We start from the raw sequence: 19,818 nt of genomic DNA on the forward strand, positions 1-19,818 counted from the left end.
TTGGTGGCAGTGGGACACTACTTGTGCTTGTCACCTCACCAGCTTGAACTGCACTTATGGGACTCGCCACGTCGCCAGTTACTGCAGTGCTGGATGTACTAGGCCGCTGGTGCTTGCCAGTTCACCAGAAGGATGAGCGACACTAGTAATTCTTTGCTCCATACGAGAGCCCTGCAGTTCTTGCACCTCAACAACAGCAGATGAAGAATAGGGTCGGGTGCGCCTGACCTTGGCAGGGACCTCAACATTGTTGTCAGTGCTATCTGTCATGGAACCGCTACAGAATCATATTCTGAGCCTGAATCTTTTTTTTATAATTCTTTATTTTATATATTTTTCTTTCTTTCCACATATAAAGACGACCATTTCAATATCTTCTGTACCATAACATCCATATTTAACATCAACTAAACATCTCAAGATCCTTATTTTAAATTTCTACAACCTATACCATGTCAATTCTCCCTTTCACTTGCTACAATACTACCTTTTTACATATTCTTACTTCCCTCGACTACGACCTTCGAAGGAGTATTTTAACCAAAAGGGAGTAATAATTTCCCTCACTACCCTCCCACCCCCCCACAACAACAACAAAAAAAAAGACAAAAAAAAAACAAAGCCTGAATCTGACAGATGAGTGACTTCCTCTTCACTATCTGTCATGCTCAGAAACATGTAGGCCTCTTCACAAGTGTACCTTTAATTTGCCATTTTGGGCTCTAAATTTACTATTACAACTAGTGAGATTCACAGGTAAAAAAGCACCTGTCAGCAACTTTATCAAACGCTACCAAAAAAACTGTTGCCAATCGCAGGGATCAGGCCTGGCTCTGCGAACATTGCAGTTGTGTGTTGTAGAGGGAGACCGATATATCGGACTGGCCGATATTTGCCCATTTTTGATAAATTGGCATCAGGCCGATATTTTACATTTACCGCCTTTCCTCCTCCCTTCTCCACACTCAGCGGCTCTGGCAGCATCAAGCGCCGCGCTGAGTGTGAAACTGACAAGTAACAGAGAGGAGAGAAAGAGGAGCTGTCCGCTCGATGACGGGGGTGGGCGGGACCCAACCGGGGTGGTCGGGACCCAGCAGCTATATTACACCAGCCAATGGGATGGTATCTGGGTGGGCCGCTATGTGCATGTGGCCCCGCCACCTTTCTAAAGCAGCCCAGTCATTGGCTGGTGTAATTTAGCTGCTGGGTCCCGCCCAACCCCCGACATCGGGCTCAGAGCTTCTCTCTCTCTCTCTCCTCTGTTAGTTTCACACAGTTGGTTACACTCTGCTTAGTGTGAAACCTGCCAGTGCCAACCAGTGTCACCAGCCAGTGCCAGCTGTCCCAAACTAGTGTCATCTGTCAGTTCCAAACCAGTGCCATCTGTCAGTGCCAATAGTGCCATTTGTCAGTTCCCAACCAGTGCCAGCCAATGCCACCTGCCAGTGCCATCTGTCCAAAATTAGTGCCATCTGTCAGTGCCAATAGTGCCATTTGTCAGTTACAAACCAGTGCCATCTGCCAGTGCCAGCCAGTGCCATCTGTCAGTTCCAAACCAGTGCCATCTGTCAGTTCCAAACCATTGCCACCTGCCAGTGCCATCTGTCAGTTCCAAACCAGTGCCACCTGCCAGTTCTAAACCAGTGCCACCTGCCAGTGCCATCAAGTGTGTGCTAGAGTGACAGGAGTAAGCAGGAAGGAGTGGAGTGGGTGAGGTTCTCTTTTTTTTTTTTTTTTTTTTTTTTAAATTGGCCTAAAATATCGGCCACAATAATCGGCATCATATATCGGCCATTAGCCGCCCCAATTTCTAAATATCGGCATCCGCATCGGCATGGCCAGAGAAAAAGTCATATTGGTCTACCTCTAGTTTGTTGTGTTTTGTAAGTGACAGTGATCGATCGATAATGCACTTGGGTGGACTGGACTGGGCAGAGGGGCAAAACGCAGGTGCTAGCAGGTATCTGGGCTGATCCCGCCAACACTGCCTTTTTGGGAGCCCTAAACTGCTGGGGATGCTAGTATAGATCTGATCAGATATTGATTCGATCAGATACTATACCACTGAGAGATGGGTGTTAGCTAGAGGTCGACCGATATATTGGTCGGCCGACATTTGGCCGTTTTTGTGAAACCGGCATCGGCCGATTTTTGTGAAAGAATCGGCCGATTCACGGCTAAAGTGTCAGGGTGTTTTTTTTTTTTTTTTTTTTTTTTTTATTATTCAAAAGAAATCTTATCAAAGCAAATTTTGATTTCCAAGCTTTCTCTTAAAAGGGTTTGTGTGATTACTGGGAGCCAACCTCACTTTAGTATATTGCAATCTCTTGCAGTTATATTCCCATAATATAACAAAAGATGCACTATATTTTTTTTACATTCTATATCTAATGCTGTTTTTTCTCATTAGGCTCCCAAGAATGTTTTGTTGAATCAATCATGGAGGACAAGTCATCTGTTTCTACAAGAGGGGTTGCAGAGTTAAATACAGAACTTTATGTCCCACCATTACTGGCAGAAATAAACACCATCTATTCTGAGAAAAGACTTAGCATGTCTAATAGTCTTGTTTCAAGTGAGAAAAAGAAATATGGAACAGGCAATATGTCAAATAGTGCTAACATTAGCATTAATGTTCCTCCTAAAGCTGTGTTTCCAGATATACAGAAGACTGAAGTGATGGAGGAAAAGTACTCTGCAACAACTAGTAATAAATGGAAATCTGTACTGATGGTGAAAGATGTTGAGCACTTGGATACAAATCAAAGCATGCAGAAATCTTTACCAGGGGTGAAGTATGCAAATAAATTTGAATCGGATAAAAACATACATAAATCTGTATCTGCTGTGAAAAATATCAGTCACTTTGGAACAAAACAAGAGCGAGCCACCGAGAAATCTGTATCGATGGAGGAAGATTTTAAACACACTGAAGAAACTAGAAGCACAGAAAACTCTGTTTTAACAGTGGAGGATGCTAGATCCTTTCAGTTACATCAAAGCCTTTCAAAGTCCCGTCTCCAAGACAAAGATGGTAGGCCTATTACACCATATTGGAAAATGCAGAAGTCTGAACTGGTGGAGGCAAAAGAGAGAGGCTCTTTTGATTCAAATGTCAATAAAGGAGTTGAGATGATGGAAACTGCAAATAGTGCAAAATATGAAACCTTGCATACAGTTTTAACTGAAACTAAAGGGAAGCATGAATTAAATAGTCTTTCTTGGAAGATACAGAATTATACATTCAATAAAGAAGATGGTAACCAGTATACAGAATCCTTAAATGTCTCATCGAGACAGGAAGATAATTCTGAATCTTCTCAAGGCCATAATAGTGAAAATTTTCTTCAGACTGAAAGCACCATGGAAGGTGGTGAGTTACATTACATTACAAGAATATGTTAACCCAACATTTTATATTCCTGATATGTGTCTGTTGTACCATGCTCTTATGTATCTTGTTCTCTTGGTAGTTTTTTTTGTGTAAAATACCTGGAGTTCCTGCTGAAATGGAGGTCTCCTGGCACAACTCTAGGGAAACCTAAACTGCCTCTGATCCAAATTGTGAAAGCATGCAGATGAAGAGAAACCGTCTGCTTCCTTCAGTGTCCAACCGCAAAGAGGCGGAACCTTTTTTTTTATTATCACAGCTTTATAGACAGAATGACGACATTCATATGAGTACATCTGATTCGTTAGTCCATATATGGCCTTCTTCTTGTGACGTCTGTTCTTGACCTTATGGCTTACATTTCACAGTCAATCGCCATTTTACTTCTTCGATGGAGGGGGCAGAAAGGGGGGAGTTTGAAGTTAGGAGTAGAAGGGGCCATTTGTCTTCCGTTTTCCTTCCAGACTGAGATTTAACTCTATAATGACTCTTAAGGAAAATACTTGTTGCAACACACACACACACACACATGTGTGTATGTATATATATATATATATATATATATATATATATATATATATATATATATATATATATATATATATATATATAGATCAATAAATAAAAGAAATGATACAATATAAGAAAGAAAAGCAGTATTTGAGTGGTTTAGGAGAAAAATAACAAACACAAAATAATCATTTTATTAACTCCATCACAGTCCCCCCTTAAAATGACTATTTTATCAGTACTGTCCCTATGCTTTCTTTGTCACTATGTTTGGCCTCCCTATCAGGATCTTTTTTGTGTTTCGCTTAGCGGTCAGACAGGGCTTATCCGTAGTCCTTACCAACAAAACGTCGGGAGGCAGTCAAACACTATTCTTTCCCTCACTTGAGAATGTTGTATGTGTTTTTAACAGGGTAAGGACTGTAATGGAGGATACGGCCCCTCTTCTTCCTCCATCGGATCTCCAATATCACCTAAATTCAAAAAAGTAGGAGTGATCTCTTCAGCTGCTTTTCCTAACAGCTTCTTTATGCAGGGCAGAACACAACAAACCATTATCATAACCAATATAAGCAGAAACAGAGTACAAATGCGTTGCCACCCACTCATCCACCCGAAATACTGGTCCCAGGAATCTGTCAGCCCTGAATTTCTTTTTAACTCTTTTGAGAGATCCTCTAATTTCTTAATGGCCAAGGTTACCTTTCCATTCGGACCTGTATTGTCCGGAATGTACATACAACATGTACTTGTCCCAGGTAACATTTTACATACACCCCCCTTCTCAGCTAAAATCATGTCTAGGGCCATGCGATTTTATAAAGTCATTTGTGATGTGGCCTCTAGTTGTTCAGCTATTCCCTGGAGTGCATCCCTGGTATAGTTAACAAACCTCTGTTGGTTATAGTAAATATAATTAATCCAATCTACATTCATATTTATAGTGATTATGGGAATCAGGGACTCAAAACCTGCAGCTACTTGGTCTCTTGCTTTAAACTCATCCGGGACCCCCCTTGGGACCCCTATGGCATCTATATATCTACATGAGGGTCAGAACTACCAGCTGGGGCACTTCTACGCTCCCTGTTGGAGTGCTTCCCCTTTGTTACTAGGTCTTCTCCAGAAAAGATGTGCAGGAACATTATGACTTTAGCAAGTGCACATTCCCCTGTCCATCTGTTGGTTAACTTAGTCCTAATCTTCATGTTCCCACAGATCCAATACACGTCTCCCAAAGATTGAGTTTGATTTTGGACCAGATCTGCGGATACACTGCTGTAAGAGGCACAGTATCCCCTAGAGAAGTTACCCAAGAACTTCTCTACTCCCTGGTATTTCCCGTAACATGTGTAATTAGGGGGATATATAGTGATACCCTCCCCGGGCCTTGATGTCTTAGTTAGTTATTATTGGATATTCCTTTTTCCATGTTTCACACTGGGAGTAGTCAGTGAAAGGATTGGTAAACAGGCTCAGAAAACACTCCTTGAGTAGGAGGTATGTTTAATGGCACTGTTTCCAAATTGGGTTTAGCTCCACTACACACATAACAGTTGGACCTGTTATGTTTCCCTATATCTCATCCATTCGAGCCACAGGTTGACATCCGAGTAACCAGTCTCTGCTGCCATTGTGTCTTCAAATGTGGGATCAGCTATGGCCACTATATCTCCTAGGGTGTGCATATTTACATGTGGTTCAAGGGGATCACTTGTTATTTGAAGGGCCTGCCATTCAGATGAATTGTACATGTCTTTAAGTTGGAACTGTCCATGTGGTCCCTTCTCCCCTCCACCATACCGTACCCTATAACATATGTGCCTGCATCCGTAGGACTGGGATTCCTTATGGTTAGGGTGAGTTTTGTGCTATGTTCCATCTCACCACCTGACCACATGCCTGTTTTTGATAAGGTCAGTCTGCTAAGTAATGACTCTCCATATTTGTCTTTTTTGTTCAGGGCACTCTGTGGCCTATGTCCCCAGTCATCACCTGTATTCCAACCCACAGATTCCCAATTGTCACAATCTTTAACTGCATCACATAGATATATGTTTCCGGGGGCAACGAAAGGCCGTCGGTACACATCACACTGCCATACGATTGGAGGAAAAGGGACATATATAGCACAGCAATCAAATATAAAGGTAGCTACATGTGTGTTTGATGAATTATACCAGAATTGCATCATACGATCTGATTCTCTGATCGCCACCCCCTGTGTGTACACAGTTGTCATTGTAAAAAAAAAGGATATATAACCTTATTATGATGCGGGTGGTGCACGGTCCTCAGGAACTGGAGCATTTTTGCAATGGGAAGCGTGTATCCAAGTGTTCTTTCCGGCCAACTTAACTGAAGTAGCTGTTGTCAGCAACACTTGGAACGGACCATCATATCTTGGCTCCAGAGAATGTTTTTTCGGAGGAACTTCTTAACCATCACCCAATCACCAGGAAGTATACTGTGAGTACCGGTATCTCGATCAGGATCTGGAATGGAAGAAAATACTCGTGCATGGATATTAGTTAATTCTTTTGCAAGAGCGGTCACATAATCCAACAAAGTATCAGACTGTAATTGCAACTGTTGTGGGTAATAACTTAATCTAGGGGCTGTCCCAAACAAGATATCAAGAGGGGATAAAGAATGCTTCCCCCTTGGGGAGTACCGTACACTGAATAAGGCTATCGGCAAACTTTCTGGCCAGGACATACCTGTGTCCTTGGCCATTTTCAGCATTTAGGTTTTAAGTGTCTGGTTCATTCTTTCCACTTTCCCACTACTCTGAGGGTGGTAAGGTGTGGGAAACGCTAATGTGGTACCTAGGGCCTTCCATACTTATTTTGTAACTGTAGCAGTGAACGCAGGTCCTTGATCACTCTATCACCCCGGGTACCCCATATCTGCAAACCACCTCCAAAAGCAATTTTGTAGATGTGTTTTTCGCTGTCTGATTTGCAACTGGATAAGCCTCTGGCCATCCTGAGAACATGTCTACCACCACCAGGGCATACTCAAATCTACCACTATTTGGCATTTGTATGTGGTCAATCTGTATCCTCTGGAAGGGGTAGAGTGGTCTGGCTGAATGTTTTGGGGGTGGTTTCTCTAGCCTTCCGGGATTGCATACTAGGCAGGTGTGGCAGAACTTGCAGTACTGATTAGTTAAAGTAGTGATTCCTGGAGCTACATAGTGTTTGTTTGAGTGAGTTCGTCAAAGTCTTTGAGAGATGGGTTGGCCCATGGGGCCATTATACCACAGCTGGGTACAAAGCTCTGGGGAGACATGGGCGGGTTCCTACAGTCCAAAGCTCATCCACCTGTACTGCTCCCATCTTGCGCCATGTAGTTTTCTCTTGGTCTGCAGTGTCTGTTTAAGTTTTCTTAAGTAGGGCTTTATTTACCACTTCTGGCTGTGAATGATATATCCCAAAGAAGTCTGTGGTTTCAGCCCCTAAGGGGGTCATGGCTGCTTGTTTTGCTATTTCATCGGCCAGGTGGTTTCCTCTGGCTTCTGGTGTGGTTATCTTCCCGTGGGCTTTAATTTTGAGTATTGCTTCTTGTTCTGGAAGTTGGAGTGCTGTCAGGAGCGCATATATTGCCTTGCTTCACTGGGGTACCGGCTGTAGTCATGAAGCCTTGTGTCTTCCATATCAATCCAAAGTCATGGGCCACGCCCAGCGCGTACCGCAAATCGGTTTAGATGTTTGCTGTTCGCCCTTCTGCAAGCTGGCAGGCTACTGTAAGGGCATGAAGCTCAGCCTCTTGAAGCGACATGGATGCTGGGAGCGAGGCGGCTTTCATAACTGTAGTCTCTGTGGTAACCGCATATCCTGTATGGTAATTGCCGAATGAATCTGTAAATATGGAGCCACCAACATACAAGGTGAGTTGAGGCACTGGGATTGGGGCATCCAGGACAGAGGGTAGATGGGTGGTTTCCGCCTTCATGAGTTCAAATCATTCATGTTCATCCAGGATAGGAGCAGGTAGGTTTGCATAATTCTCTTCTTCCTGTTCGTTCAGAGACGTGTCATGAGACCCCCTTGGACAAGAGGATGAAGAGTAGCAGGGTTGAGTTGTTGGCATCCAAGTAGTAGGCAGGAGTAGCGTGCATTGTAACCGGAGGTGGCGGGCAGAGGATATATGCTTGGGTTGCACCTGATTCAAAATGGCAGAGATATCGTGAGGGGCTAGCAGCTGTAGGGGATAGCCCAGGACAATATCTGAAGTTTTGTCCAACAGGGCCTGGGCAGCAAAAACAGCTCAGAGACATAATGGGCCTCCTCTGGCAACTGGGTCCAGGCAGGCTGAATAGTGACCAATGGGGCGGTTATGGAGTCCATGACTTTGTGTCAACACCCCGAGGTGTGGCCCTGGGTCTCAGAAATGAACAGGCAGAAGGGATTTCCATAATCGGGGAGACCGAGTGCAGGAGCAGAGCTGATTGCCTTTTTCAAAAGGTGAAAGTTAGTAAGCGCTTCTTCGGACAGAAAGGGTCACATTGCCGGTTGTCATACAGTGGCTGCATGAGAAGGGAAGCCACAGGTATCCAGGCTTTGTAATAAGAGATCAGCCCCAAAAATGCATGTAGGGCCTTGGCGTTACCGGGAGGCGGAATGGCCTGGATGGCTTCAGCGCGTTGTTGCATAATGTGATTTGCACCATGAGATATACAATGACCCTGGAAGACTACACGGGAAGCACACCACTGTAATTTCTCTTTTGAGGCCTTGCATCCTTGTTGAGCTAGATACACTAGCAGGCTCACAGATGATTGTTCCGCCGTTTCCTGAGAGGGGGCACAGACAAGCAGGTCATCCACATATTGCAGAACCACAACCAGGGCCAGGTGGGGTTATCCCAGTTGGTGAGGATTAGGGACATGGCCTTGGTAAACTGGTTGGGCGAGTTCTGTGCCCCCTGGGGCTTAACTGCCCAAGTATATTGTTTTGCAGCGTGGGTAAATGCGAATAAGTACTGGCAGGAAGGGGTCCAATGGCACACTAAAGAAGGCATTCACCAAATCAATGACAGTGAAAAACTTTGCAGACAGGGGCACCCCTGACAGAAGAGTGTGTGGATTGGGGAAAAGTGGTGTCTCCAACATGGTGGCCTCGTTCACTGCTCTAAGATCCTATACCAACCGAAACTTATCCGGATGGCTCTTGGGGGTCTTTTTCTTAACTGGAAACAAAGGGGTATTGCAAGGGAAAGTACAGGGTATCAGGGCACCATTCCCCAACAAGACTTCAATTTGCTCAGTAATCACCTGAGTTTGGACTGGTTTGAGGGGGTATTGTGCCCTTCTGGGAAGAACAGCCCCTGGTTTTAGAAGGACTACTACTGGGGGAACTGCTAATCTACCTACATCCTCCGGACCAGTTGACCAGAGGCAGGACGGTATTTGATCAAGGAAATGGTCTGGGATAGGGGTTGGTGAAACCTGCAGGGTCATCAGGATGGGAAGGGAACATAATGCTGACGTGTCACCCTCACTCAGGGCAGTGGATACAGAGATGGACCCATCGGCATTATATAAGAAAGAGGCCTGAAGCCTGGAAAGAACATCCGCCCCCAAGAGATTGAGGGGACAGGTGTTCGAGACCACAAATCTTGCTAACGATGTGGGGGTAGTACCCACCTGTAGTGGTCTTGTGAGCGGGCTGGACCTAGACTGTCTGTCCACTCCCACACAGGACACATCTATGGAGGATAAGTAGGAGGGGTCAGGGATTTCTGCCTCCCGCAGGACGCTATGGGCAGCACCTGTGTCCACAATGAAATGGGTAGGGCGTCCCTCTCTAGGAATTAAAATGTTAGCTAGAGGTCCCACCCTTGACCAGTTTGAAATGGTCATTATCGGAAGGGGAGGAGGCAGAGGACACAGGTTTGCCACGTCCCTAACCGAGGGGGATTGTGGTTGCTCCCCTCGGAGAGGAGGAGGGAAAGCCCTGGCATTCAGGCGCTGATCATACCTGAAGTTCGGCTACTGGTCATACCCAAGGTTAGGAAGCTGATCATAGCCAAAGTTAGTGTGCTGATCATACCCACGGTCATACTGGGAGAGGTATCTTCTAGGCTGTTGGGGGGCCCTACAATCCCTCCTGTAGTGACCCAGAGTCCTGCAATTAAAGCAGATAACAGGGGGTCTCTGGGGCTGGGTGGGAGCCACAGTTAGCGGTGGGGTGGGAGTCCCAGTCATCAAGGGTGTTACCTCCTGGAGTGGTTGTTGTATTTCCAGACCTTTTGCGACAGGCAATAGGGCTTCTAAGAGTAATGTCCTATATTCAGGACGGGCCACTATCAGCCCCTTCCGTATTGTTTTTTTTTAAACCCGCTACGAAAGCACTTGATGGCATTCGATAATGGGCTTTGGTATGTAATGAGAATCCTAGATCAGTAAAGACCTGAGTGAGTCTCATGTAAAAAATTTCCACTGACTCCACTGGGTCTTGCGTCACATCCTGAATGCTAGTTGCCTGATCTGCTAATTTACCCCTAGCCCATTCCTGTAACTGGTCACAAAATACAACCCCTGAGTTATGAGACCTCGCTCTCCAACCGGGCATTATTAAAATGTTTCTCCATTATAGGCCAGTATGCATCACCTGCTTTGATTTCACATAAACTGGCTAAGTCCCTCCATGCCGATGAGTATGTCTTTTGGATTTGTGCAATCCGACGGTAGAACGGCATGAATAAAAGATGATATTCAGCGCTGGAAAAATAAAACTAACAACCTAATAAATGCAAGCCAGCACTAAGGACAAATTCATAAAAAATTCCCAAATATAGCTATATAATGTAAACAGTGCAGTGCAATTAGACAACATTAAAATAAATAAAGTGAACGAATACACAATAACTAGTGAATACAATAAAATAAAAATGGTGTCCATGTGAAAAAATCCATAAATTAATAAATAAATAAATCCTTGGTCAATCCAACGAAAAGAAATTCCAGAGTGAAAGTGAAGAGATGACACCATATACTATGTGACAGCTGGTGCAAACTTCCCCTATCAGTGGTAGGGAAAGATAGCCTAATTAAAATGGTATGGGCTCCACAACTCCTATATATTTTCCATAATTCACCGATATGGATATCGAATAAATGGTTTAACCACTACCCCACCGCGCCATAGACATTTTACTGCTACAGCACGGTGGAGTTATTCTGGGAGGACGTTCTCACAGAATCCTTCACTCGCGCGCCCCCTGGGGCGCGCTTCCGGAATCTTCTGTGAGCGCCGGGTCTAGAAGACCCGGCGCATCACAGATCGCGGTAAATCACCGCTGATATCGGCGGTTTACCACGTGATCGCTCCGTCAAATGACGGAGCGATCACTTGTAAACAAACCGGCATCATGTGATGACGCCGGTTCCTCCTTCTCCTCTCTGTACCGATCGGTACAGTGTGCGAGGAGGGGGGGCGGGAGCGGGTGTCAGCAGCAGCACTGGCGGCTGGATCTGTGACAACTGCAGTCACAGATCCAGCCATCCATCCATCAGCTATCCCTGTGCAATACTCTGCAATACCCCAATATTCTGCAATACCCTGCACAATACTCTGCAATACCCCTATAATCTGCAATACCCTGCGCAATACTCTGCAATACCCATATAATCTGCAATACCCTGCACAATACTCTGCAATACCCCAATATTCTGCAATACCCTGCGCAATACTCTGCAATACCCCAATACTTTGCAATACCCTGTGCGATACTCTGCAATACCCCAATACTCTGCAATACCCTGCGCGATACTCTGCAATACCCCAATACTCTGCAATACCCTGCGCGATACTCTGCAATACCCCAATACTCTGCAATACCCCAATACTCTGCAATACCCTGCGCGATACTCTGCAATACTCTGCAATATTCTGCAATACCCCAATATTCTGCAATACCCCAATACTCTGCGCGATACTCTGCAATACCCCAATACTCTGCAATACCCTGCGCAATATTCTGCAATACCCCAATATTCTGCAATACCCCAATACTCTGCAATACCCCAATACTCTGCACGATATGCTGCAATACCCCAATACTCTGCAATACCCCGCGCGATACTCTGCAATACCCCAATACTCTGCAATACCCTGCGTGATACTTTGCAATACCCCAATACTCTGCAATACCCCCCATACTCTGCAATACCCCCCATACTCTGCAATACCCAAATACTCCCCGTGTGCTCGCATGCAGAAGCGAACGCATACGTAAGTCCCGCCCACATATGAAAACGTTAGAGCGAGGGCAATCATTTTGGCCCTAGACCTTCTCTGTAACTAAAAACATGTAACCAATAAAAGTAATTAAAGCGTCGCCTATGGGGATTTTTAAGTAGCAAAGTTTGGCGCCATTCCATGAGTGTGCGCAATTTTGAAGTGTGACATGTTGGGTATCTATTTACTAGGCGTAACTTCATCTTTCACATTATGAATAAAAAATTGGGCTAACTTTACTGTTTTTTTTTAAGCACAAAACATTTTTAAAAAAAAACATGTGTTCAAAAAAGTTCTGTGAAAATACCATGCGAGATAAAAAGTTGTAACGGCCGCCATTGTATTCTTTTGGGTCTTTGCTAAAGAAGCATATATAATGTTTTGGGGTTCAATGTAATTTTCTAGCAAATAAATGATGATTTTTACATGTAGGAGAGAAATGTCAGAATTGGCCTGGATGCTTTAGAACGCCTGATGGCGCTCCCTGCATGTCAGACCTCTGTATGTGGCCACGCTGTGTAAAATTCGCACACATGTGGTATCGCCATACTCGGGAGGAATAGCAGAATGTGTTTTGGGGTGTAATTTGTGGTATGCATATGCTGTGTGTGAGAAATAACCTGCTAATATGACAGAAACTAGATTTTTTTTTTTTTTTTTTACAGAATTTTCAGTCGTTTTTCTTTTATAGCGCAAAAAATAAAAAACCCAGAGGTGATCAAATACCACCAAAAGAAAGCTCTATTTGTGTGAAAAAAAGGACAACAAATTCAGATGGGTACAATGTTGTATGACTCAGTAATTGTCATTCAAATTCTGAGAGCACCGAAAGCTGAAAATTGGTCTGGTGAGGAAGGGGGTTTAAGTGCCCAGTGGTCAAGAGGTTAAAATAATTGACACCCAGATGCGGGAGTTGATATGGAAGAGAGAGGTAGCCAGGATTAGTTTAACCACTTTACAATATGGAAAAGATAGGGGGGGGGGGTTGGCGGTACCTCACCCCAAAATGTACTTTTTAGCCTCCCAGATACAACAGCTGGCGGGATGTGGACGGGAAGAAAGAGAGGATCCAAATAGAAATATGGTAATTGGTACTGCTCCCTCATTAAAGGCAGCCTCCCATCTTGAGATGGGCTTGCCCAGTATGCCACAGGCAGCACCCACAGGAACACTTCTCAGAAAAGTATGGGGGGAGCTACGGAAGACTTTGGGGACAGAGGGGGTGTTACCATTCACTCCAATATGGAATAATCCTAGATATGCAGAGCTACAGGATCTAGTAGGCTTTACTTCCTGGAAAAAGAGGGGAATCTGGTTCTTTTCACAGCTGTACGAGAGTGAGGTACTGAAAACTTACGAGCAGCTGTGTAGAGAATACCAATTGGCCCCACAGGGCTTCTATCAGTATCTCCAGCTCCGGCATGCTCTACAGAAACAACAACAAACACGATCATTGGTGGTGACTTTACCGTCCCCTTTGATGACGGCAGTTCTGCAAGCAGAAGCTCGGAGAGGACTGATAACAAAAATATACGAGGGATTGTTAGCAACAATTCAGAGTCATGCCTCCCTTAGAAGCTGCAGGAAGTGGGTGGAAGACATTGGGGAGATAGACGGAGACCAGTGGGAGAGGGCGCTTGAATCTGTCCCGGATGTATTTGTCTCTGCATCGCACAAATTGTTGCAACTCTTTATCCTACACAGGGCTTACAGAACACAACTACATTGATGGGGAAGAAGGGACACCCCTATATGTCCAAAGTGTAAGGTTCAGCAGGGGGATTTCATACACTTGATTTGGAGATGCCCAAAGCTCCATAGGTACTGGGAGAAAGTATCACAGTGTATTACCAGAGTAGCACAGGTACCTGTTCCATTGGATCCCCTAGTATACTTGTTAGGGGCTATTGATCCTAGAGAATATACAAAAGGAAAGTACTATATGATAACAAGACTGCTGTATTTGGCAAGGAAACTCATTGCACGTTATTGGATGGCCCCGGGGGTCCCCACAGGGAAGCAATGGATTGCATACGTCAACTCCCTGTTGGGCAAAGAACACCTGGCCTACAAACGAAGGAAAGCAAAGGGTAAATTTGAGGAGATTTGGTATTCCTGGTTGGGAGATGCGAGTGTCGCACCACCAAAACTGGTGACAGATAGATTCTCTATGTAGAGTGCAGAGGACGGGGGGGGGGGGGATATAAAAATATAGAGACGTACATCGGAATATTATAGGAATGTAAAGATGTTGTATAATGTATGTCAATTGAAATGCAACGGATGCCGATTAGGCATATCTATGTATGAAATAAGAAAATAAATAAATAAAGTGGATTAAAAAAAATATACTATCCACCACCAGTGAAAGATGGCCTCTCACCTCATAGCTTAGACCCTTGCGGATCACAAAGCATATCTGTTTAAATCAACAGCTGACAGCCTCCATAGGAAACGTATGGATGAGATTAGCACCACGGATCCAGACCCAAAGACTTTCCAACAGGCATACCACCATATAATTGAAAAGAAAGGGAAAAAATCTAGTGCTCTCCGATTGGATTTCTTTTATTAAAAACAAGCAAATAAAAAAGTTGCACTCACATGTAAGGACACTCAGTGTGCCGAGTGTCAGCGTAACAGCATATAACAGCATGTAAAACGGTCTGTCTGTAATCTGCGGCGGTCGTGGATGATGTTCTGCGTGGCTCCTCCCCTCTGTACGCGTTACATCCCGTGGGCGGGACTTCTTCAGCGTGGGTTAAGGGAACACACACTAAAACGTCTCCCATGACTGATATTTATATGTAACCCCAGCAACATGTCCATCCAATCACATCCTAATGGAGAAGCTGCTTGTAACAGCAATTGCATCTCACATAAAGAGTTAATAAACTAGGAATGGCAGCACAAAAGCTGGGGAAACCATTAAAACGAACACATGGCTAAAATGATTAACTTGACTAAATCCGGCAAACAAAAGGAAAAATTCAAAATATAAAATTCACCGGTAATGTAATATCATAAATTTGAACATAGGGGCCAGATTCACAGCCAGGCGGCGTAGCGTAACGTAACTAATTTAGGTTACACCGCCGCAAATTTTCGGGCTAAGTGCCCGATCCACAAAGCACTTACCTGGAAATTTGCGGCGGTGTATCCTAAATCCGTCCGGCGCAAGGCGGGCCAATTCAAATGGGGCAGGTGCCATTTAAATTAGGCACGCTCCCGACGCAAATTTCCCGACGTGCTTTGCGCGAAATTACGACGCACCGACGTTTTGTGAATCGCGACGTGAAAAAAAAGACTTGCGCCGGGAAAAAAAAAATAACAAAAAAATTCAAAAGCGATGCGGGAAAGACAGGTATACTTTTACATGGTGTACTCATTTTACACTTTGTAAAAGGTGCCCTATCTTTGCGACGGCAAACTAACACTTGCGGCGACGCAACGACGGGAAAAAGTTTAGTGGATCGCCGTAACTGCTAATTTGCATACCCGACGCTGGTTTACGACGCAAACTCCCCCCAGCGGCGGCTGCGGTACTGCATCCTAAGATCCGACAGTGTAAGTCCATTACACCTGTCGGATCTTCTGCCTATCTATGCGTAACTGATTCTATGAATCAGTCGCATAGATAGAAACAGGGATACGACGGCGTATCAGTAGATACGCCGTTGTATCCCTTTTGTGAATCTGGCCCATAGTTCGTGCTAATAGAAATAAAATGAGTTTGCACATATATAGGTGCAAAAACACTCAGATTTATATGCCTAAAAAACAGAACGTCATCCACGATCGCCTAAATAAGTGAGTCAACATACACTATCACATTGTACATCATCAATATCCAATATTAAGATTAATATTAGAAAATATATAAATAAATAACGGACTCATGAAAAAATATCTAAAAAAAAAAATTTATGAAAAATAAATAAATAAAAAGATATATACATACACATGTAAAAAATATATATATATATATATAAAAACCTTTTTAGACAAATTTAAATCCAGAGAATCCTGAACTAAAAATAACATCATATTCTAAAGTGTTCCAGAGCAGTACGCCTATAATCCACCTCATCTATCTGAGGTGAAGCAGTTCAGGTCGAACTTTACATTCAAACCAGCCGGGGAGGCAACTTTGAGCTCAAAAATCCAAAAGGATTCACAACGACTAAGTTGTCGGATAAAGTGTCCACCCCTCCAATGTCTTGACACCTTCTCTATCCCCCAGAATTTTAACCCCTTTGGGTCACGATGATGATGCTGTCTAAAATGTCTCGATACACTGTGCGTTTTTATACCTCCTTTTTTTTTTTTTTTAAATTGTTTATTTAAAGATTTTTAAGTCATACAAAGTAATAACAAAATCCAGACATTTGATTGATCGACAATATAGGAAATAAACAATCACATTGTCAGCATGAAACATACAGGTCCGGACGTATACATGTTTGTTATAACAATAAAAGAAATTAGGAATTAAGTAGCGAGTTCAACAAGAACAGCTAATCATGGCTCTGCTAAGTAGAAACCTATATAGACAAACTATGACCTATACATAGGAGAAATAAAAAGCGAGAAAAGAAAGGGATATTATCCTATATGAAGCAGTGGGGGGATATGGGCAATGGGTACTCTGTTATGGTGGGGTGAGATGAGGCTCTGTGTTAAACTCAGAAGAGTCCCATCTCTCCCAAATAGTTTCAAATCTGGGTAAGGAATCGTCTATGACAGCTGTAAGACGTTCCATCCTTCTAATATCAGCAATTGTTGATAAGAATTGTGCAAAGGTTGGAGGGGAGGTATCTCTCCAGCGTTGTGGGATGACACGTTTGGCTGCCAGTAAAAGAAAAGCCACCAATTTGCAAAGAGTTTTTGAGATTTTCGGGAAAGGTAGGCCTAGCAACATATGTAAAGGCTGAAAAGGTACACTGGTCCCTAGGACCTTCTCGAGGAGATTATGGACCTGTGACCAGAAGGGAGTAATTAATGGACAATCCCAAAAGATGTGGAGGTGGGTACCCACAGAGGAGCTACATCTCCAACAATGGCTATGTGGGGTCAATCCATGTGCTGCCAGAAATTCTGGGGTTCTGTACCAGAACATAAGTATTTTATATGCGGTTTCTTTCTGGCCCACACACCTAGATACTTTTGAGGTAGCGTCCCAAATTCGTCTCCAATCTCCCAGTAAGATGGGTTTACCCAGTATGTGGGACCATTTCCTCATATATAAATGGGTGTGTTCAGAGAGGGGAGAATCTGAGTGTAGGATTTTATAGATAGTGGAGATCTGGTGAAGTTCGTGAGGGCCCCTAGCACATAGTGATTCAAAATCGGTAGGAACGCTAAGGGTCAGTAGGGGGGACAGGGATGTAAAAAAATGTCTAATCTGGAGGAAGGAATAGAAAAGGGATTTTGGAATTTTATGCTTTGACTGAAGGTCCGTGAAAGATAGTAATGTACGTGTTATTGGATGTACTAGGTGTCGTAATTGGAATATGTTTGCTCGAGACCAGGGCAGCATAGAGTCATAGGACAAACTGTCAGGAATTTCCGGGTTAAAGATAATGTTTATCAGGGGTGGGCAAGGGGATGACAAGGAAAATTTACCAGAACAGCGCCTCCATATTAAAAGAGTGAATAGCATCGGGTTTAGACAAACTTTTTTTAAAAGAGCAAACGATTTATCACTCGATTTATCACTCGAGGGCCACAATAAGGAGCATGGGTGGGCAGGGACTGTAATTCCCATCTATTTCAGACCACCTGTTTGGGGGAAATCTAGACGTCCAAGAGGTTATGGCCCTTAAGTGAGTCGCATAATAGTATTTAATTATATCGGGGGCTCCTAGGCCACCCTGTGAGCGGGGGGCCATGAGAACCGAGCTGGCTATTCTATGGGAGGCGTTGTTCCAGATAAAGTTTAGAAAATTCCTATGTAATGTTTTCAGTTGGCTCATGGGAATCAATACCGGTAGAGTTTCAAATAAATACAGTAATTTGGGAAGTATAGACATTTTGAGGACATTCACCCTTCCAATGAGAGATAACGGGAGCTTCGTCCATGACTTCAGCAATCTACCTATTTCTATAAATAAGGGAGGGAAATTAGCCTGGTATAGGGCTGAATAGAGGTTGGTCAAGCGTACCCCTAAATATTTCAGGGAGTGGGTGCACCAATGGTAATTGAAGTTATTCTGTAGAGAGGTAAGTGTATCCGCAGGGACATTTATAAGGAGAGCCTCCGTCTTAGTTGGGTTAATCTTAAAACCGGATAGGCTACCAAATAAGTTTAGAGTTACATGAAGGGAAGGGAGGGAGATATGTGGGCGGGTGATTAACAATATGTCGTCTGCAAAAAGCGAAAGCTTGTACTCTTCACGCCTCAGCGTCACCCCCCGTATATCCGAGTGGGACCTAACAGCAGCAGCCAAGGGCTCGAGACTTAAGATGAATAGCAAAGGGGACAGGGGGCAGCCCTGTCTGGTACCATTACTCAAGGGGAAGGGCGGTGAGAGACAAGAAGCCAGTCGGACCTGAGAAGTGGGTGTGAAGTATAGCGCTTTTAAAGCCTGCATGAATGGGCCCGAAAAACCGTATTTCGTCAAAGTTGCAAACATAAAAGACCAATTTAGACGGTCGAAAGCTTTCTGCGCATCTAGGCTCAATACAATGGCAGGTCTCCCGGTCTTGGTCAGAAGGTCAATAAGATCAATGGTTCGTCTTGTGTTGTCCCCTGCATGTCTAGTGGGAACAAAGCCTACTTGATCTCTATGTATCAGAGATGGAAGGAAAAGGGAAAGTCTGTTCGCCAATATTTTAGTGAATATTTTATAATCGGAATTCAGGAGGGCTATGGGGCGATAGTTATCGGGAATTGATGGGTCTTTGTCTGGTTTCGGAATAACTGTAATATAAGCGTGTAAGAATTGAGAGCATGGTACAGTCCCTTTCATCAGTGACGCAAATAAAGATACCATATGGGGAAGCAACTCTGGGAGAAATTTCTTATAATAAGTGTAAGGGAGTCCGTCAGGGCCTGGAGATTTATGAGATGGGAGCTCTTTAATGACCGAAGAAATTTCTTCAGCAGTGATCTGTGCGTTAAGTCCGGAACGGTCACCTGGGGATAGTTTGGGTAATTTAAGGGAGTCTACGAAGGCATCAAATTTCTCCTGGGAAAACTGGGACCCTGGGTCTTTAGATATACAATTGTAAAGGTCTTGGTAGAAATGTCCAAAAACTTTAGTCATACCTTGAGGGCAGTAGGTAGGAACCCCATCTGACTGGAGAATGAAATCAGGTAGAGAGGTATGGGGGCGAGGTTTTAATCTGTTGACTAACATTCTATGAGGTTTGTTGGCAAATTCATAAAATTTTTGCTTTGACCAGAGCATAGACTTAGCAATTTTGTTCAAATCAAGTGACTTGATACGGTTTCTCAGGGAAGTCACAATGCGAAGGCGGTCTACCGTGGGATAACTAAGAAGATTCCTCTCAGCTTTTGTTAAGTCAGCTAGTAGAGTCGTGCGTTGGAGAGCACGATCTCTCTTAAGGCGAGATCCAGCGGCAATGCATTCACCCCTGAAAAAAGCCTTATGAGCCTCCCACAGGGTAGAGACCTCAGACACCGAGCCTTCATTGAGTTGAAAAAAT

The 19,818-nt window shown here is 44.0% G+C and overlaps 1 protein-coding gene across 7 annotated transcripts in view; it reads left to right on the forward strand.

The window, feature by feature from the left end:
• CENPT (centromere protein T) overlaps positions 1 to 19,818 on the forward strand; it is an 803,389-nt gene that overhangs the window by 431,002 nt on the left and 352,569 nt on the right. For all 7 annotated transcript variants that reach the window (XM_040328753.1, XM_040328757.1, XM_040328752.1 and 4 more), the window contains one exon: positions 2,411 to 3,373. In XM_040328753.1, the coding sequence (XP_040184687.1) occupies positions 2,411 to 3,373 (963 nt within the window). The remainder of the gene's footprint in view (positions 1 to 2,410; positions 3,374 to 19,818) is intronic.

The sequence above is a fragment of the Rana temporaria genome, chromosome 11 (assembly GCF_905171775.1).
Source record: "Rana temporaria chromosome 11, aRanTem1.1, whole genome shotgun sequence".
In the NCBI taxonomy this organism is placed as follows: domain Eukaryota; kingdom Metazoa; phylum Chordata; class Amphibia; order Anura; family Ranidae; genus Rana; species Rana temporaria.